The 18,708-nt window shown below is 39.9% G+C and overlaps 1 protein-coding gene across 2 annotated transcripts in view; it reads left to right on the forward strand.

The window, feature by feature from the left end:
- The window catches only part of pik3cb (phosphatidylinositol-4,5-bisphosphate 3-kinase, catalytic subunit beta), a 75,977-nt gene extending 57,343 nt beyond the window's left edge, over window positions 1–18,634 (forward strand). For both annotated transcript variants that reach the window (XM_084717047.1, XM_084717046.1), the window contains exons 11-24: window positions 749–879; window positions 1,262–1,312; window positions 2,265–2,453; window positions 3,527–3,648; window positions 5,747–5,890; window positions 6,032–6,131; window positions 6,819–7,015; window positions 7,105–7,214; window positions 8,292–8,370; window positions 10,522–10,689; window positions 10,788–10,911; window positions 11,003–11,148; window positions 15,357–15,489; window positions 16,508–18,634. In XM_084717047.1, the coding sequence (XP_084573173.1) occupies window positions 749–879; window positions 1,262–1,312; window positions 2,265–2,453; window positions 3,527–3,648; window positions 5,747–5,890; window positions 6,032–6,131; window positions 6,819–7,015; window positions 7,105–7,214; window positions 8,292–8,370; window positions 10,522–10,689; window positions 10,788–10,911; window positions 11,003–11,148; window positions 15,357–15,489; window positions 16,508–16,645 (1,832 nt within the window). In that variant the 3' untranslated portion in view covers window positions 16,646–18,634. The remainder of the gene's footprint in view (window positions 1–748; window positions 880–1,261; window positions 1,313–2,264; window positions 2,454–3,526; window positions 3,649–5,746; window positions 5,891–6,031; window positions 6,132–6,818; window positions 7,016–7,104; window positions 7,215–8,291; window positions 8,371–10,521; window positions 10,690–10,787; window positions 10,912–11,002; window positions 11,149–15,356; window positions 15,490–16,507) is intronic.
- The last annotated feature ends 74 nt before the right edge of the window (window positions 18,635–18,708 follow it).

Below are 18,708 nucleotides of genomic sequence, written 5' to 3' on the forward strand. Positions count from 1 at the left end.
TTGACACAGATTCTCCACAATGTTTTTTAAAAAATGCTGCTTGTAGCACTTAAGATGTTATCTAGCACCTTACCAGTTCAAGTATTTCTTGTATATGTGTTGAAGTGATAATTGCTGGTGAATTGCTGAATGAATGGTTAATAGTTTCACAAACTAATTTGTTCTCTCTCTGTCTCTCTCTGGTCCACACTAACCCTTGTATTTTAGACGCCACATGTCCTACATTTTGTGCTGGTTGAGTGTAACAACAAATGTTCACACTTTGTTTTGAACTGTTGGTGATGGGGAAAAAAATAACTTTTTATAGGTTCTAGAAAAAAATCTACTAGACATTTTTTTCATCCCTGCTTGTGGTAATATTAGGTTGTTTCAATAGACAGTATGCTTATTTTGCACAAAAACAACCTTTGTTATCTTAAATAAATATTGCCTATCACACACTGATTCTGTATGGGCCTGATAGTAACACACCAAAATACTGATTAGGTTATTAATACAGACTAATAACTGGTGAAATTGAGAGCAGAGGGATGACAGGTGTGGTTCACCACAATGCTAACTGTGCAGAGAGCTTTCAAATGTGGCACCAGTGATGTAATGACCTTCCCTCTGTTTCAGGTTCCTTGGCACAAACACTGTCATGCTTACCTAATATCTGCTAATGCAGTGAAATGGGCTAAATGAGCTACTTTCCCAGTGATGCAGTAAATGCAGTTATTTCATGTCTGTCTTTGTACATCTTACACAGATGAACTTGAAGAGATGCTGAACCCCATAGGAACCGTTCAGACCAACCCATACACTGAGAACGCTACAGCACTGCACATCCACTTCCCAGAGTACTCGTCACACTCCATCATCTTCCCTCCCTTCGACAAGGTCAGACTGCCGTCAGTCATTATACTCAGTCCCACTCACAGAGACATACCTGTGTGCCAGTATCTTGATACATCAATAAGCTTAAATCTGCAACACAAATGGACAAATAATTTCTCGCACACAAACATGCTGCCATGATTGTATTATACTCAGACTATATCTCGACTTAGACTACTGGATGAGACCTGCAGCCTTTTTTAAAGCCTCGACTGCAGTTGAATTTATCATTGCCCTGGCTTAGAGCTCTTCATAATGGTACCAAGTGTTTATGATGAAGTGGTGGCTGTTAGCACGAGAGGATTAGGACGTGCCCAGCCTACTTAATACACTGTATCAGAATGTGTGTGTTCACTCATACTGTGCTCATTTACTTTTTTTGCAGATACTGGAAAAAGCTGCAGAGATCGCCGGAGCAAGTGACTGTGTCCCCATGGTGAGTTGATGTACAGTGAGAGATGGCTGTGAACGTGTCTGAGCATTGGCATGCTTTTAGAATACATACAAGGGTAGAGCAGATGAAAATAAAGTGACATATTTGTTTCAAGCCGGCCTGTAACGAATAGGCACTCTGCATCATTTTGTCTCGCATACACTCTTGGCAGACATGCACACACACTACAAGTACTGCTAGTTTCCTTGGAAACCCATTGTTATCACTTTGGCAGGGTGTAACAGCAGAAATATTTCAATCCTCTTCAAAACTAGAGACTCTAATCAGATTACTTCTATGTTTTCCTGTCTCACCGCCCCTCGACTAAAACCCCACTCATGGGTGTGTTGCAGCCAGTTGCGTAATCCTGTGTTATGTAGAGGGCAAGCCTGAACACACACCTTTAACATGAGGTCTGTGTGTGTGTGTGTGTGTGTGTGTGTGTGTGTGTGTGTGTGTGTGTGTGTGTGTGTGTGAAACTATGGATTAGCACCTACTACACTACAACTTAGTGTTTATTTTTTGTTGTATTAGGATTTGTTTCAGTCAGTTTACAAATCCGCACAGTTCCTCAGATATTAGTCTTCTGTAATCAAGGTTTTAGCATGTGATTACTCAGTTTGTATTTATATTGGCTGTTTAAAGTGCATATGCCCCTTTTGATTAGACAGCAAATAACTTGTTTTAAGCAGAAACAATTAAATGTTGGTCCTTGGTGTGTGGATTGTAATGAACTACATTCAAGGCAGGTTATGGGAACTTGCTGGATACTTCGATACGCTCCTGCCATCTTGTGGTTTTTTGCAGTCACTGCTGCTCCTCATCCTCACATTTCTTCTCACATCTGGGCTCCTCTTTCAGTTCTACATCATCCTCTCATCCTCTCTCTCCTCCACATCTTCTAAAACTTCCCAAACCCAACCAACCACTCTGCCTTCCTCGTCGTTTCTCTCAGGGTCGGGGGGGTAAGAAGTTCCATATAGAGCTGAAGGAGATCATGGAGCGCGATGCCCTCTCTCAGCTGTGTGAAAACGAGAAGGATTTGATCTGGACACTACGCTACGACTGTAGAGAGAACTTCCCTCAGTCGCTTCCCAAGCTGCTACTCTCCGTCAAGTGGAGCAAACATGAGGACATGGCCCAGGTTAGCCAGCATATCCACTGTTTTCAACCTACAATTTCCTGACACTATAGACTAATGAAAGTAAAAGTAGTTTCTTAGTTTTTAACATTGTTACAAACTTAAAAAAAGCATTTGTTCATAACTGTGTACTTTGGATGTGATCTGTATGAGGACAGTGCTTGTGAGTTTTATAGTACAGTCACTCTTCTCCATGTGATTCCTTTAAACTAATCAGTCATGATTTGATTTGCATTTAATCTACTAATTTTAAAAGGCAAAAATGGTAAAATGTCTCTTGTACATAATTCTGTGTTCCATTCCACATTTGGCAAAGATGACGGTGTTATTATTTTGGTCGATATTAACATGATATTATCTATGTTTGAGAACAAATCAGTTTTGTTCTTGGGTGTAGTGTTGCCAGAACGACGCTTCACAATATACTGTGGGAGGGTTTATTTTAAGCACTTGAAGATCGAATTATCACTAAAGAGTCTGGCCCCAGTCACACAGAAAACAGGTTTTGCAGTGAGAGGTGTCTTTTTCTAGTAATTTTGACGTGATGTGATGCACACTTAGTCACATCAGAGACAGTGTGTGAGCGAGCGCTTATGTGGATTAGCTGCTAAATCAGCCTTAGAATGAAAAATATTTTAAATATTATTTTAGGTCAAAATGGATTTTCATGAAATGAAATTAATATGCCCTCTGAAATCAAATTCTGAATGTGTGAATACATTATACCTGCATGTTACTTGTGGAGAGACACTGCTGTAACCTGCAGCCAGTGTTGTTTGAGAAGTGGAGACTGTCAATCACAGCATGCCTGAAACAAAAATCTGTCAGTTTACTCGGGAGCGAGGCCTTGGTGTACTATAGTGGGCCATCTGACGTGTTTATTTCCCACCTAAACAAATAAAATGTATTTACAGAAAAGAAAATCATGATTACAATTGTGCTTAATAGAAAATAAACTGTGTGGGTGATCACAAGCTAAGCAAACCTTTATAATAAATGTTACACATTCACTAAGCTACACAAGTACCCCATACTGCATGTATCTAACTGATGAAACATCTGTGTTCGCGTTTCAGCTCCAGGCACTGCTTCAGATCTGGCCCAAACTGTCTCCCAGAGATGCTCTTGAGCTTCTAGACTTCAACTACCCTGACCAGTATGTCAGAGAATATGCTGTGCGCTGTCTGCGCGATATGAGGTAAATATATGCATCCACCCACACACACAGTTTTATATAGTACAGTGACCTCTGTTTTTTCTTTGTCTGGTATTCAAGCTTTCAACCATCATCCACTGCAGTCGAGCACACTTTGGCCCAACCCCCCTGCTCTGTCTTATTTCATTATAAGACTATGACTTAGATACACTAACAAAAAATAAATTAAATCTAAAATTAGCTCTAAACTAGGTTTAAAATGAGTAAATCCGGATTTAAAATTGAGCTGAATTCTCTTGCACCGTTAAAAACTAATCTCAGTTTAGCAAATCCAAATTTATTGTGAGAGTTAAATCAAAGGAGGTGCTTCCTTATCCAAATTAAAATAAATAAAAACATTTGGATTGCAACTAACAAATATTTTCATCGTCAATTAATCTGTCAGTTATTTTCTCAATTAATAGTTGTTTGTTAAATGTCAGACAATGGTGAAAAATGACAATCAGTGTTTCCCAAAGAGTAAGATGACATAGTGCAAGGGTGGGCAACTATTTTTCCTAGGGGGCCACATGAGAAACCCTGATTGTTGCCAGGGGCCGCACAAATTTTTGTCACACTGTACCTCAATTTTATCGCTAAGATTAAATATAGAAAACATACTGTACACTTAGTCTTCAGCATTTATTATATTGAAAATCATTCCAAATAGCATCTTATTAAGAACATTAAATTATACAGGAGCCTTTGAAAATACTGTACAGGTAATCTAAAGCAGCACACCAGGGATGATACAACCCATCCTGTATACCTGTTTTATCTTTGACAAGAACTGTTAGCTGCATAACAGCCAGATATAAAATATACTCAAAAAAATGCACAAATTACTATTTTCAGATGAGAACATTAGTTTGTTTTTTAATAATCCGCTGTGGATTCTCAGTGCCAAAAACAAATATCATGACAAAATAATACTGTTTTGTACACACAGAACAAACATGTGATGCTTGGACACAACTCATCATGAACTCCTGTTTGCATCTTTGACAAGAACTGTTGAGCAAAAAAACAAACCTGATGGGAAAAATCCAAAACAGTAAAATATCTCCTGTCCTGACCAATAAAAACATGTGTACATTACTTTTTCCAATTTATGAGAACAGGAGTACTTTTGCCAAAAAACACAAAAATCTTGACAACAAATAATACTGTTTTCTACACAGCAACATGTTCGTTGCAAACTAAGCACACAGCCTTATTGCCGACCTCCATGAAAAATATACTTAACAGTCCATGATTTATTAGACACTCTACAGTCGGCATCAACCTCACGCTTTTTAGTGCTCATTTGGTGACTCCAGTGTTTTCCTCCATCAACTGCGTTCCACGAACAAAATGAAAATCCCCATCCGCTCAACCTGCCGTGGACGTGTCTCAGTCACCTCAGCAGAAGAGGCAGCGACTGCAAACATCACTCGCGTCAGTCAACTGTGACAGGAGGAAGCGCACAGAAGCATTTCAAAATAAAAGCCAATTTAGATCATTTCATTCATCTCTTTAGCCTCTTAGGTAAAATGGTGTGGTTTGTCTTCAACCTCGCGAGCCAGACAGAACCATCATGTGGGCGAGATCCAGCCCGCGGGCCGTACAATGCCCAGGTCTGCTCTAGTGTCTTGTTTTACTTTCAACCCAAACATATTCAGTTTACTGCCACAGAAGAGTAAAGAAACCTAAAAAATATTGACATTTAAAAGGCTGAAGTCTGAGAATTTTGACCATTCTTAAAAAATGTACTTAAGCAGTTTAATCAAATTTCAAAATAGTTGGCTATTAATTTAGCAAAATTTAATCTGAGGCTTGAGTAAAAACTAAATTGAAATTTAAAGAAAAGTTTAAATTTAATTGTTTTTAAGTTAGTTAAAAAGTTTTATGCAACAACTTAAGGTTAACCATGATTTAATTAGATATCAGATGATAGTGCTGTGTGTTGTCTCTTTTTCCAAAGAGAGAAACAGGCACATAATCATTTGAAATCTGTCTCAAATTTAAAAACGAAAGAAGGGTAAAAGCTAGAAAGCATCCCTTCAGAGGACCCTCTCTCATGCTTCTCTCTCTGTTTCTTCCTCGTCTTTCCTCTCACTAGCAATGAAGAGCTTTCGCAGTACTTGCTACAGTTGGTGCAGGTGTTGCGTTATGAGCCCTACTATGACTGTGCCCTCACCCATTTCCTGCTGGAGCGTGCTCAGGGGAACCGCAAGATAGGACACTTCCTCTTCTGGCACCTACGGTGTGTACACAAACACGAGTGTCTGTGTGTACATATGCACTTGTGTTGCACATTGGAAAGAAAAGGAAAGAAATGCTGTCGAAAATAGTTTGAATCATGAGGAGTTTCTCCTGACTGTGGCTGCACTGCTGCTCTCTACAGGTCAGAGATCCACATGCCAGCTGTTTCAGTCCAGTTTGCCCTCATCCTGGAAGCCTACTGTAGAGCCTGCATCCCTCATATTGAGGTTCTAAAGAAACAGGTAAGGACACACACACACAATCTCTCAATCTCTTCTTTTATTTCTTGTCTCATGCACACACACGTTTTCATACTTTGTTTCCTTTTAGTTTTTGCCACTAGAGATTTAGTCCCCCGTTCCTCAGTTCCACAGCTTTACTTCATATTTTTACTTTACCAGTCTTTTCTCAAGATCCAGGACAGCTGTAGTCTGTTGTTGACTCTGGAAGAACTAGCTTTATGGTATTTTTAGCCCATCACAGTGACAACCACATCACCCTCCTGCCCTCTAACCTTTGCCCTCTGCAGCGTTGATTCTGACAGTCACTCCTGTGGACGCTTCCTCCTACTTCCTCATCAGCACAGTCGTTTATCTGGACACTTTCCTGTTTGGGAGAGCACACACCCTGGCTGAGAATCACAATGCTGACATAGTCTGTTTAAGGAGAATGAGTCATAGGGATGTGACACTACCAATTTTAGTAGTCAATACCAATGTCAGAGAAATTCCACGATTCCTGATGCCCAATTCAGTACCACAGTAAAAGAAAAAAACCAACAGGACTTGGTACCAAAGCATTGTTTCCCTTGACACCTCTAATAGCATGATTCGTCGGGGTTTGTTGGCTTGTTTCAGTCATATTCAGAAAAATATTCTTGCAACATCTACAATTGTTCTTTGACATGTTCTGTCTTTTGACTGTACCAGGTGGAAGCCCTGAGTAAGCTAAAGTCGGTGAATGAACTCATTAAGCTGGGGACCATCAAGAACGCTCGAAGTAAGACCAAGGAGGCAATGTTGACCAAGGAAGCCATGATGACTTGTCTGAGGCAGAGTGGCTACTCAGAGACTCTGTCAGACCTACACTCGCCGCTAAACCCCAATGTCCTGCTGTCTGGCATCAAGTAAGACACTGCTATTCTCATCACAGGTTTTTCTCCTCTGTTTCACAATGCCTCATTCCCTTTTTCTGTCTTTCTTGTTCTCCTGTCAGTGTGGAGAAGTGTCGGTACATGGACTCTAAGATGAAGCCGCTCTGGATTGTTTACAACAACAAGCTGCTGGGGGGAGACACCCTGGGAATCATCTTCAAGAACGGAGACGGTAGGAAGAATCAAAGAAACGGGGAGGGAGGTTTGGGATGAAAGACAAAATGATGGTGGGAGGGAAAAGAAGTAGAGACTCTGCAAGGTCATGTGGTTCATTTCTAACGTGTTAATGAAAAGGAAGTAAGTGGTTTTAGAGAAATATATTTGATCGTGGTATTTGATTCATAAATAATATTGTGCATGACAATGGGAAACTTGTGAGATTGGAAACAGCGAGAATACCAAACTATTACAAGATGTTTAAAAAGATTTTTTAACAAATTCTATTCAACCTCTAAAGTTATTTCATATACCACTTAATAAAGAGTGGAAGGACACTTGCTCACATGGTATAGGTCAGTCCTCCCCAAAATCAAAACTACATATTTTTCCTCTTACCTAGTGCTATTTATCCATCTAGATTGTTTTGGTTTGAGTTTCAAAGTTTTGGTGATATCAGCCTTAGAGGTCTCTGCTGTCTCTCCAGTGTAACAGGACTAAAATGACACCTGGCTTGTGATGCTTGAAGCACCAAAAAAAATAAATAAATACATTTGACAAACTCAAGTGCAATGTCCTTTTCCAGAAAACATGATTCTGTTACTCAAGATAATCCGCAGACCTTGTGACCAGTTTCAAGTAGAAACTATTTTCATTTCACAGTAGAATCTACTGGACAGCTTTCTTTCTACTAGAAAGAAAATAATTCCTTCATAACAAGATCTGGGGATTATCTTACGTAACAGGTCATGATTCCTGGAAAGAGACGTTGACATGTAGTTTTTCAAAGGTTTTCTTTTGGTGCTTTGAGCATCACGAGGCAAGTGCCATTTAGTTTGATTATACTGAAGAGAACGCAGAAATCTCTACAGCCAGTATCTTCAAAACTAACTAATTAAATTTTATTACTTTATTTTTGTTACTTTGATACGTAATTTGTTGAAGTATCAGCTTTGATGACGTGTTGCGTGTTTGTGTTTATTTGGATGTATAGATTAAGTCTGTTTGTGTTTATTATTTGGTCTGACCTCTGATGAGTTGTGGTACATTTTCTTTTGAAAATGTTCTTCCATTGCTTTCTCTCTTTCCCTAGACCTAAGACAAGACATGTTGACCCTCCAGATTCTGAGATTAATGGATCTGCTGTGGAAGGAGGCTAATTTGGACCTCAGGTGAGTTTTTCTGTGCCTTCATTTATGTGCGCGTGTGTGTGTCTGTTTGTGTGTGTGAAACGGAGTGACTTTGTCGAGCTTGTTTGTTCCTGCTCTCTGTAGGGAAGGGGAAGCTCTGGTGGGGTGCAGCAGAGGAGGAGAGACACTAAATTACCCCATGCTAGTTTGACCTCCTACCCTTTTACACCCTACACATACACATACACACACTCACCCTACACACACACACACACACACACACAGAATATCTGCATTACATCCTAATCAAATCCACACTTTCGCACTTTGACAAACCCTTTCTTTCCCTTCGTCATACACTGACACATCTGGAGCTGAGCAGTGGAGGGGGTTGTTTTGACAGTTGAGCTTGAGGACGGTGCTTCAGATTACAGGGACACGGGTTCAAAGTTCGGACACAGTGACGGGACGTTGTGAATGAAGGGAGGGACGATGAAATGAAACCACTATGGTGTAAATGGAGTTTGTTCTGTGATTTCTTGCTGATGGATTTTAACGCTCCGACCCTTACTTGTTGGCTGTCTGTAGTGTTTTTTTCTGATTTATTTAAACTCAACACCCATCAAGTTGAGTAAGAAATGACTTGAAGACATTTGGTCTCCATTGAAACTCTGTCAAACTGCAAAAGTCTAGAGATTGAGTCTGCTTTAAGCTTTGGGTCATGGCAGTCCAATAAACTGTAAGACCTTGGGGGTGCTTTGTCAGTAAATTGTCACAAAAAAGGAAGTAGTCTTACGAGGATTTGTCCACTTCTCCTAATTCTGCATCCTGCAAAATGAAGACATACTGCCATCTTGTGGAAATAAAGAAGATGTTAAAGGGAATGTAGAAGAAAGTGTATCATCATCTGTCTGGTCTGCGTGCCATCACATAATCACCATATGTTCTTCAGCGTATGCTCCCATCTGTCCTGCTTTATCTCAGTGTAAACAGTATGATATTAAATACTGTCTGAAAGAGTGAATTGCACCCAGGGGGCTATATGAATGGACTTCTAAAAAATCACTGCCTAATATCTTAATCTCATAAATACAGAACAGTGGAACTGGATCTACTCCAAACAAAGCTACATTACACTGTAATGCTACCTGTTCAAGTGACCCAAATCAGATTTTCTGCTCCGTGTGGCAGAGACTTTGGGGTCTGTTTTTGAAAACGTTTTTTATTTTTATGTTGAAATTAGTCCGACAAAAATGCATATGTCTTTAAGGCTTTACCCAACTCAGGTATTTTGTCTGTCCAATTAGATTTGGCTTTTCAATACGCATATCATTTCTTCCTTTTTTGCCATATAGGCTAACAAGCAGTTCTTTACTGATTTTTGTATGGGGTTCAGCAGGAAGCTCAGGGTGACACCAACATTCAGGTGATGTTGTAAACAACCCATCCATATTAATGATGGATCAGAAATGTGCAACAGCAGATATCAAACAAAAGCCAGCAACAAAGGCTGGCTTACACGAAGAAACTTTCATGAAACTTTTTGCTGGTTGAACCTTTTGTACTGAAGTGAGAAGATGGCAATAAAGAGCAAATTATGCAGATACTTTCCGTGAATTAAAGGGCAAATGCATTTGATTTTTTTTTTTAATTGCTTTGTAACTGTCAAGTTGCATGGAAATTATGTTTCATACAGTTGGCAACCTGCAAAAAGTTGCATGAAAGTATCAGTGTGTAAAGCCAGCCTAATGTTATATTGTATTAAGTTGCTGTGAGGTGCACATTCACTGCTTCCAAGCAGAGGCAGAAGATAACATTATCTCGAAGCCTAACAAGGCCTCTCTTCCTCCGGGCAGCTGCCGCAGCTGCTTCTGGTGACCAAGATATCACCAAAAGCACGCTGCATACTGACAAAAAAAAAAGAGACTGCTTCATTTGAAGAATCTCAGTCAAGGGGTCCCCAACTGATGACTGAAAGCTTCAACATTTGGGGGACAGTTCTACATGTTTGTTATCAATCATGGCAATAAGTGTGAATGCAGAAAATAGGCTTGAAGAAGTGATTATGTGTTCTGCATATATCAATAGAGATTGCAGTGTGTATTTTTTTTTAGATCTACTCCAGAATGTGTTCACAGTTTTCCGATCGATATCATTACTTCATTTTCTTTTCTTTCTCTACATATCATGCAGAATCGTACCATATGGTTGCTTAGCGACAGGTGACCGGGCAGGGCTGATCGAGGTCGTCTCCTCAGCAGACACGATTGCCAACATCCAGCTGACCAGCAGCAACGTGGCAGCAGCTGCCGCCTTCAACAAGGATGCTTTGCTGAACTGGCTCAAAGAGAGGAACTCTGGGTAAGATGCTGCCTGCTGATTAAATGAACTGTACAGTAACAGGTGGCAGTGACCATTGAGAATCCACAATGTATCCTGTGTATGTTTTGTATCAACAGCGATGCTCTTGATCGAGCTATCGAGGAGTTCACTCTGTCATGTGCAGGCTACTGTGTAGCCACCTACGTCCTGGGCATCGGAGACCGCCACAGTGACAACATCATGGTCCGCAGCACTGGACAGGTAGGACAGACTGTTTTAACTGTATAAATTATTCACTCTCTGTGTTTTCCTGTTTCCACGCTGCTCAATGATCAACATTCTCATCTCTCAGCTCTTCCACATAGACTTCGGCCACATTCTGGGCAACTTCAAGTCCAAGTTTGGCATCAAGAGGGAGCGTGTACCATTCATCCTCACACATGACTTCATCCACGTCATACAGCAGGGCAAGACGGGATACACTGAAAAGTTTGGCAGGTTTGTTCCATTTATCTTATCTTATTATCTTCAGACCAGGGTTTGACTTAGTTTTAGTCATAGTCTTTTGACTAAAATGCTATTTTGTTTAAGTCATTTTAGTCATATTAATTGTTTGTTTTAGTCTATATTTATTTTTAGTGGACTAAATATAATGAGATTTTATTTGACTAAAATACAGCTTTATTTAAAGTATTATGCATTATTTAAACTTTTCTCTAGTGTTTCCAAACTCAAAATCCTGGAGGAAACATCTAACCTGTTAAAGACATTAATATTAACGATACTACTTTTTCGGGAGAGCAGAAGAAGAGTGCACAATTAGTTGTGGGATAAAAGAGGATAAATATGACAAGATGGTAGAATGTCAAGAGGATAGAAAAGACAATCTCAGGCACAAGACAAATGACAGTCATACCACAACTTGCAGAAGTTTGTCAGTGCAGTACCCTGTTTCACCAGCAGCTGGCAGTAGAAGCTCAGGCACTGATGAACATGAGGTTTCACTGAGGACAAATGTTCTCTAACAATCCAGTCTAAATGTTCTTTCACACCTGTTGTTTGGTTCATTTTGTCCAGACCAAGAGGGAAAAATGATGCATTGTTGCATTGTAGTTCTGCTCCTGTTTCTGTTCATACTGACTTTTTTAAAAAACAAACCAAGAGGAGTAAACATGACGTTTTACACACTGACAGGCAACTTGTTGATTGGACAGCTTTGGTGATTGTCCTCCTGCATCTTCAGGACCCACGTGGGGAAGGTGTGTGTGGAATAATGTGTATATGTGTGTTCTTTGGTGTCACAAAGCAACAACTCATTACACGCATTAATAGTAATCTTAGACTGCAAATGGACCGCATGGTATAAATAATGATGGATAGAGAGAACGAAAAGGAGGCGTATTGTACAGTAATGAATCAGTGCTTATTACTGTGGAACTTTCACACACTCGATGAAGTGATTAAGTACACAGAACAGGATACAAGCACAGCAGTTTTAGCAGCTTTTGACCTATTACTCAGGGAAAGTACACACACAGAGTACTTAAGAAAGCAAAATGTGCCCTGGTAAAGTAAATTCTCTCTGGATTCATAATTAAATCTGCTGTTGTTTCATTTCTTTCTACACTACACTTTTAAACAATCTGGTGAATGCTGCCTGATGCCCATGAGAAAATGTATAAAGTGAAATTAAAAATATATTCTGATCTCATTCTTACTACATTTGTAAGTACTTATTATTTTCAGTTATAAATGACTAAGCTCAGTTATATCAGAGTTGTGATCGCAAATGTAAAAATATATAAACCTCAAGAACATGTGTCTATTGGAAGAAGATGGAAAGAGATGCATGTTGATGTGGCAGGCATAGGCTTCATGTTTGCCACGTAAACGTGACAAACATCAGTGATATAACAAGTTGACAAGTCATTTTGTGAAAGTGGAAATACCCGTGTGTTACGGACCTCTGTTACTCTGACCTACATTCATAAGTTTACCACAGGAGAGTAAACATGTGGAGACAAGTCTGTGCAACATCAACTGCCTCTGTAACCTGAAGTTACTACTACTTGAAACAATCCAAATAAACACACAATCCTCTCATGTGCCATAAAGAAGTAGCGATCCATTGTGAAACAGCTGATCTCTTGTGTTTCCGAGCATCTTCTTAGCCTGTTAGCCAGTGTGTTGTCAGCATTGCCCAAGCCGTGTTACACTGAGCTTGGGATGGCAGAGCAGCATGTGACTCTCAGATATCATCATTAATGGTGTGATGTGACCCAAGTCTTTGCATGTGATCGATCGATTGGTTTTCTATATGTACATCTGAATGTTAAACTGGCAAGTTATCCACCAGCTGTGCCTCACTGCTGCGTGGTGTTAGTGATATATCCTTCCAGACATGTGAGCATGAGCTAAAAGATGATAATGATCTAGTGTGAAAAATCTTTATACCCACTACAGTTGTGGAGCATTGCTGCGTCAATTGTGGTATGTGTGGGTTCAAAAAAGAACATTGTGCACCAGATCTGGAGGAGGGCACATAAACAACTTTATGAAAGAGGAAATAAGCTGGTGGATCTGCTGGTGCCCCGAAGTCATCTATATGATGACTTGGGGGCAATAAAACTATTGTGATATGTGTTGGCACTTCATCAACAGCAATCAGAGATAAGTCAATGAAACATTCAATAGTTTCAAGGAAATGTATTAAATGCAAACTGCCATGAAAGCACATAATGAATGCGCCCTGCCTCATAAACAGCGTAAGATATCACTCAATAACGGTGCATGCTGCAAGTGAGACACAAACAGCCAATCACTCAAGAGGTGTGTTGTCTGGTTGCACCATTGACAATGTGACACAACAACAGAAACAGAGTGGAGTGAGCAGAAACCAAAATTAACTCCATCCACCAGCCAAATGTTGGTAAAATATGCACATCACTAAATGGTAAGCCCAGATCCAATGGTAATGCATTGAGTGGCTGGTAGACTTTGGACATTCACTAGATATTTGGCCTTAAAGTTAATTTTGGACCCTGGGGGTGAGAAAATGAGTGCGAGAAAAAAGAACAGGTCCGCTCACCAGTGTGGCAGTATTGTGATGTTTTTAAGTCTATTACCTTTGTGCCCTGATAAGTGAAGCTAAAACTAAATTCAAAGTAAGGCAATTAAATTTAAAATAGTGGATATAACCCTTTTTCTCCTGGTGTTTAAAAAAATAGATCATTAAAATGATCCATAATTATTGATACCAACTGAAATAAAATATTTTATCATTTTATGTGTAGGATTTAGTGGCATCTAGCTGTGAACTTGCAGATTGCAAATATCTCATCTGATTATCCTGGTCCAAGTGTGTTAGAGACACTACAGTGGCTGCGAAAAACAGGATAGGCTGTTATCTAGAGTCAATGTTTGTTTTGTCCATTCTGAGCTACTGTAGAAACATGGCAGTGCAACATGGTGGACTCCATTGAAAAAGACCCACACCCACTGTAGATATAATTATCTCACTTTAAGGAGACAAAAACACAACGATTCATTTTTTCAGGGGATTATCCACAAATGAAAATACATACTTATGAGTATATTTCATTTCTGCCAGTAAACAACTATATTTTTCACACACTGGACCTTTAAGATGCACTGGAGATTTAATATGCAATTGAACAACTGAGCTGTGGAGCTATGTAAAAAACATACATACTGTGATAGTTTAGGTTTAGTATCTTGCAAGAAAAAGAACAGGTCTTGAGTAATGAGCTCTCTGAAACCACGTCATTTGCTGACACAAAGTCGGACTGCAGTGAGTCACTGCATGGTTGGCCTAAAACATGAGGGAAGTGGCAGTAACCTGTTATCAACAGTGTGAGAGAAACCTCAGCCATAGATCTGCAGAGATGTTAGAGTTGTCACGATACCAGAATTTTAATCTTCAATACAATTTTAGTATTTAAAAGAAAAAACAAATACATGATACGTCCTTTGATACCACTGCAAAACGAATAAAAGTCCAAGGAAGACAATATATGATACTGTTATTGAAATTTACAATAGAGCTGCAACTATTAATCAATTATGAATTGATTATTAAGCGCCACATGTCCTGATAATTGAGTCATCAGTTCTTCAGTGTGAATATTTTCTCATTTCTTTGTTCTCCTTTGACAGTAAAGCAAGTATCTTTGGGTTGTGGACAAAACAAGACGTCATCTTGGGATTTAGGAAAACCCGATGGACACGTTTCGTTTCGTTAATCAACAGTGAAAATAATTGTCAGTTACAGCCCTAATTTACAACCTGTACACAGAGGTCTTTTTTTATAGCTCCAATATCGTTTTAAACACATGGTATTGGAAAGTAATTAATTGTTGATACTTTTGACATGGATCTCTTTAAACAAAATAGGTGGTAAAGAACAGAGGCTGCAGTCCTATTGATGTGCTCGCAGAATTGTGACACCCCCTAATTTTAAAGACAGTATCAGCAGTGGCTATTAGATGTGTGTTATAATAATCATCCACACAGGGAATTATTTCAAGATGCTTGATTGATTGTTTTTTATTATGATGTTTTTTTACTTTCCATAAAGGGAAGCATCACGAGAGAATATCATTCCCATCATTATGAAATCAAATACTTGCTTACCCTGTCCTGTATATGTCAGAAATAATAAACTGTGTTGTGCGTGTCTTTTGTAGTTTCCGTCAGTACTGTGAGGAAGCCTATCTAATCCTGAGGAAGAATGGGAACCTCTTCATCACACTGTTTGCCCTCATGCTGACTGCTGGACTGCCTGAACTCACCTCTGTCAAAGACATCCAGTACTTAAAGGTATCTCTCTCTCTCTCACACACACTCACACACACACACACACACGCACACGCACACACACAGAGCAGTTTTTAAACAAGCAAAATATCTATGTCATTTAATATGAAAGAAAACTGATATTCAGTTCCTCACGTTGACATCTACACCTCTTGTCACAGGACATTGTGAGTTTGTTATTGGGCATCTCTTCTGCTTCACCCGTTTTGGCAACTCATTTCTGTAAAGAGAAATTATTTACAGAGTATGAACTTCTAGGCCACCAGGACACCCGAACCCTGCCATTTTAAACCAGTCTATTAGTTTGTCACTAAGCAGACTCAAACATAGACAATGTACCTGTCAGACTTTGTTGTCACAGTCCACCTCAACTAAAAAAAATTGTTTTGCTTGTTGTAACTTGACTTGTGTGTTTGACATTTGCAGTGCAGAATGATATTTGTGTTGGACACTAGAAGTGTGAAGTGTGCTCAACCTAAACTCAGTTTAAGAAGTGTATGCACAAGATGATTTGATAGCTAGTTTGAATCATTAGGGACGTCATGATTCTCCAAATCCACATTTCAATTTGACGTTCAATTTTAAGGTCATGATTGGGTTTGATTTCTGATTTTAACATTGGCATAACTATGACACATCTTAAGCAAGCACTGTATTTTTCATCACTAAGCAGTGATATACTAAGTTGACAACCCTGTCATATTCTGGTGTCTTTTATACAACATACATACCAAAACCTCTGTGGACATATAGGGTGTAAAGGGAAAAATGTCCAGCAGTGCATAGAAACACAGTTATGTCTCTACAACAGTTTACATAACTGTGTTTTCTGCAGATCTCAACATATTGACACGTTGCTTGGGAGAAACCGCATATTTACATACTTGCAATTAATTCTACTTGATTCTACTTTATTATAAGTTAGCTGCCAATGTTTAACACATATTGTGTCCAAACATCTCTCCGTCCTTTTGCCCTCACGACTAATCCGCCTCCTTTCTTATGAACGCTTCTTCCTCAGGACTCTCTGGCTCTGGGTAAAACAGACGACGAGGCGCTGAAGCAGTTCCGCCAGAAGTTCGATGAGGCCCTGAGAGAGAGTTGGACAACCAAAGTCAACTGGATGGCCCACAATGTGGCCAAAGACAACCGCTCCTAGGGCAGCTGACACCCCTCAAAGGGGGTAGGGGCCAAGAGGACACAGTGAAGGAGTGTGTGTGAGTGTGCTGGAGGGGAAAGGCGTGCCAAGGAGAAGGGGTGACAGCCACCCCGGTTTAAAGAAGGGAATCTAGTAGAATATCCCAAGCACGAGCAGGTTCACCCCCATATAATGTCCACACAGAGTCAACTTACTCTCTGACACAGTTAGTTAGCCTGCACCCGTACTCCTGTAGCCCTCCTCGCCTCGCATCACTCTGACATGGTGCCTCCTGAAAATCCAAATTCATGGTCTTCTGACATTTCTGTGGAATCATGGTGGGGAAAGTCGTTGCAGGTTTTGCACAGGCGCTGCAGCTGATGGAGCACACAGCCAAAGGAAGGGAACTGAAGCACCCACTCTGCCCACACTAAAGATGGACTGTCCCCACAGAGCAGACTGACTACAAAACTCATGTTGGAGTGGTTGAGTTTCGTCAGATGGACTTGAAACTCGGCTTGTATGGACTAGGAAGGGGGACGTGGTTTGACCACACCCCTGAACTGTTTCACGTACAGCGGAGATAACCGATGGGTGTGGCGAGGGCAGAATGGAAAGGACAAAAACGTCTGACCCCCATGTCTTAAAACAATGTGCACAACGCCCACAGGAAGTGCATTTTAACTGTTTCGCTCCCGCTGCCTCAAAGTGTGCCTCAAAACTGCGGGAAGATTGTATTTTTTATGAGTTTTCTTTTTCTGTTGCCATTTAAGAGTTTATCATGAGACATTTATGTGCCAGACTACTTTACTAGTCCACAGAGAAAACTTGTATTAGGGAAATAATGATGAAAGAGAAGGATTGACCAGAGAAAAAAGATGCCCTGAGCCTTTTGGTCCGCTGTTTGAATCTCAGTTCATGTGGACCATTGAACACTGGAATGTTTTCAGAGCAGAGATTATATATATGAGAAATTTCAAATAGTCTTTTAATGAACTAAACACTTTATTTTTTAGTTTATTTTATTTTGAAATGACAATGTGCATTGTTTCTTTCATATTTGTCAAATCAAGAGCATTATTGGACAAAGTGTTATCACCTGTGAGTTATCACTAGTCAAATTGTATTTAAGGGATATAATTTGATGTGAGGCTGTAAGAGGTACTTGGTGATAGTGTGTTACCTACAGTAAATGCCAGTCGACATGCCCCAAGTAGAGAAGCAGAGAGAGAGTATCAGCATGGAAGCTAAGCAATGCACTGCAGTGGACAGGGTCAGCAACAACAGGTGATTTAGCCCCTTAATAAAGGTCTGCCTAGAAAAATCCATGTCAGTTTAAGTGTAATACAGGTAATATACTGACTACAGATAAGTACCTCATACAAACCCAAATCAAATAATCCAAACTGTCCCTTCAAAGCCTAAAAGGATGTCAGCCTTTTAAAGCGCCAACCCGCTCATGCTAGCAGCAACCATGACAAATGAACTCACTGAGGAATAACTGATGCTTTTAACATGTTAGGACCAAAACAAAAAGCAAATTTTAGTAATTTCGTTGTTCATACTGTGTTTTTAATTATCTGTTTCTGAATTGAATGTGAAAATATGTGCCGCTCTCTTTTTAAGTGTATTTGTTTTTTTATACGAGCGGGTTGCGGCAGAGTTTTGGGCCTGTGTGGGCGGGGTTTATCAGTAGGGACATTACACTGCGATGCAAAGCTACTTCCTCGTTTTCGACATACGGTGCTCCCCAGCATCTGCATCTATGTTTGATTTTTTTTGTGCAATATCCGAGTATATGAACCATATCCTATTATATAAAACCTTAGGCCCGGGCCTAAGCCTATAATGGTTTTTTTCTGTCGGTTTATGTGTGATGCAGCTGTACATTGCACCACTGGCCTTCAAAAGTCTCAGACACTGGATATTGTCAAATGTACAGGCTTTTATTGTTTTGCTGGTTTTTGTTTTCATAGGAGTTTTATTAAAGTTATTTTCCACCGCGCTGCATTTCCGCCTGTAGTCTGTTTCCTCGTTCTAGTTGAGTGTTGTGTGCCTGCACCCACTCAGGGCACCAACATGAT

Source organism: Lutjanus erythropterus, chromosome 4, assembly GCF_056507025.1.
Source record: "Lutjanus erythropterus isolate fLutEry1 chromosome 4, fLutEry1.hap2, whole genome shotgun sequence".
Taxonomy (NCBI): Eukaryota; Metazoa; Chordata; class Actinopteri; order Lutjaniformes; family Lutjanidae; genus Lutjanus; species Lutjanus erythropterus.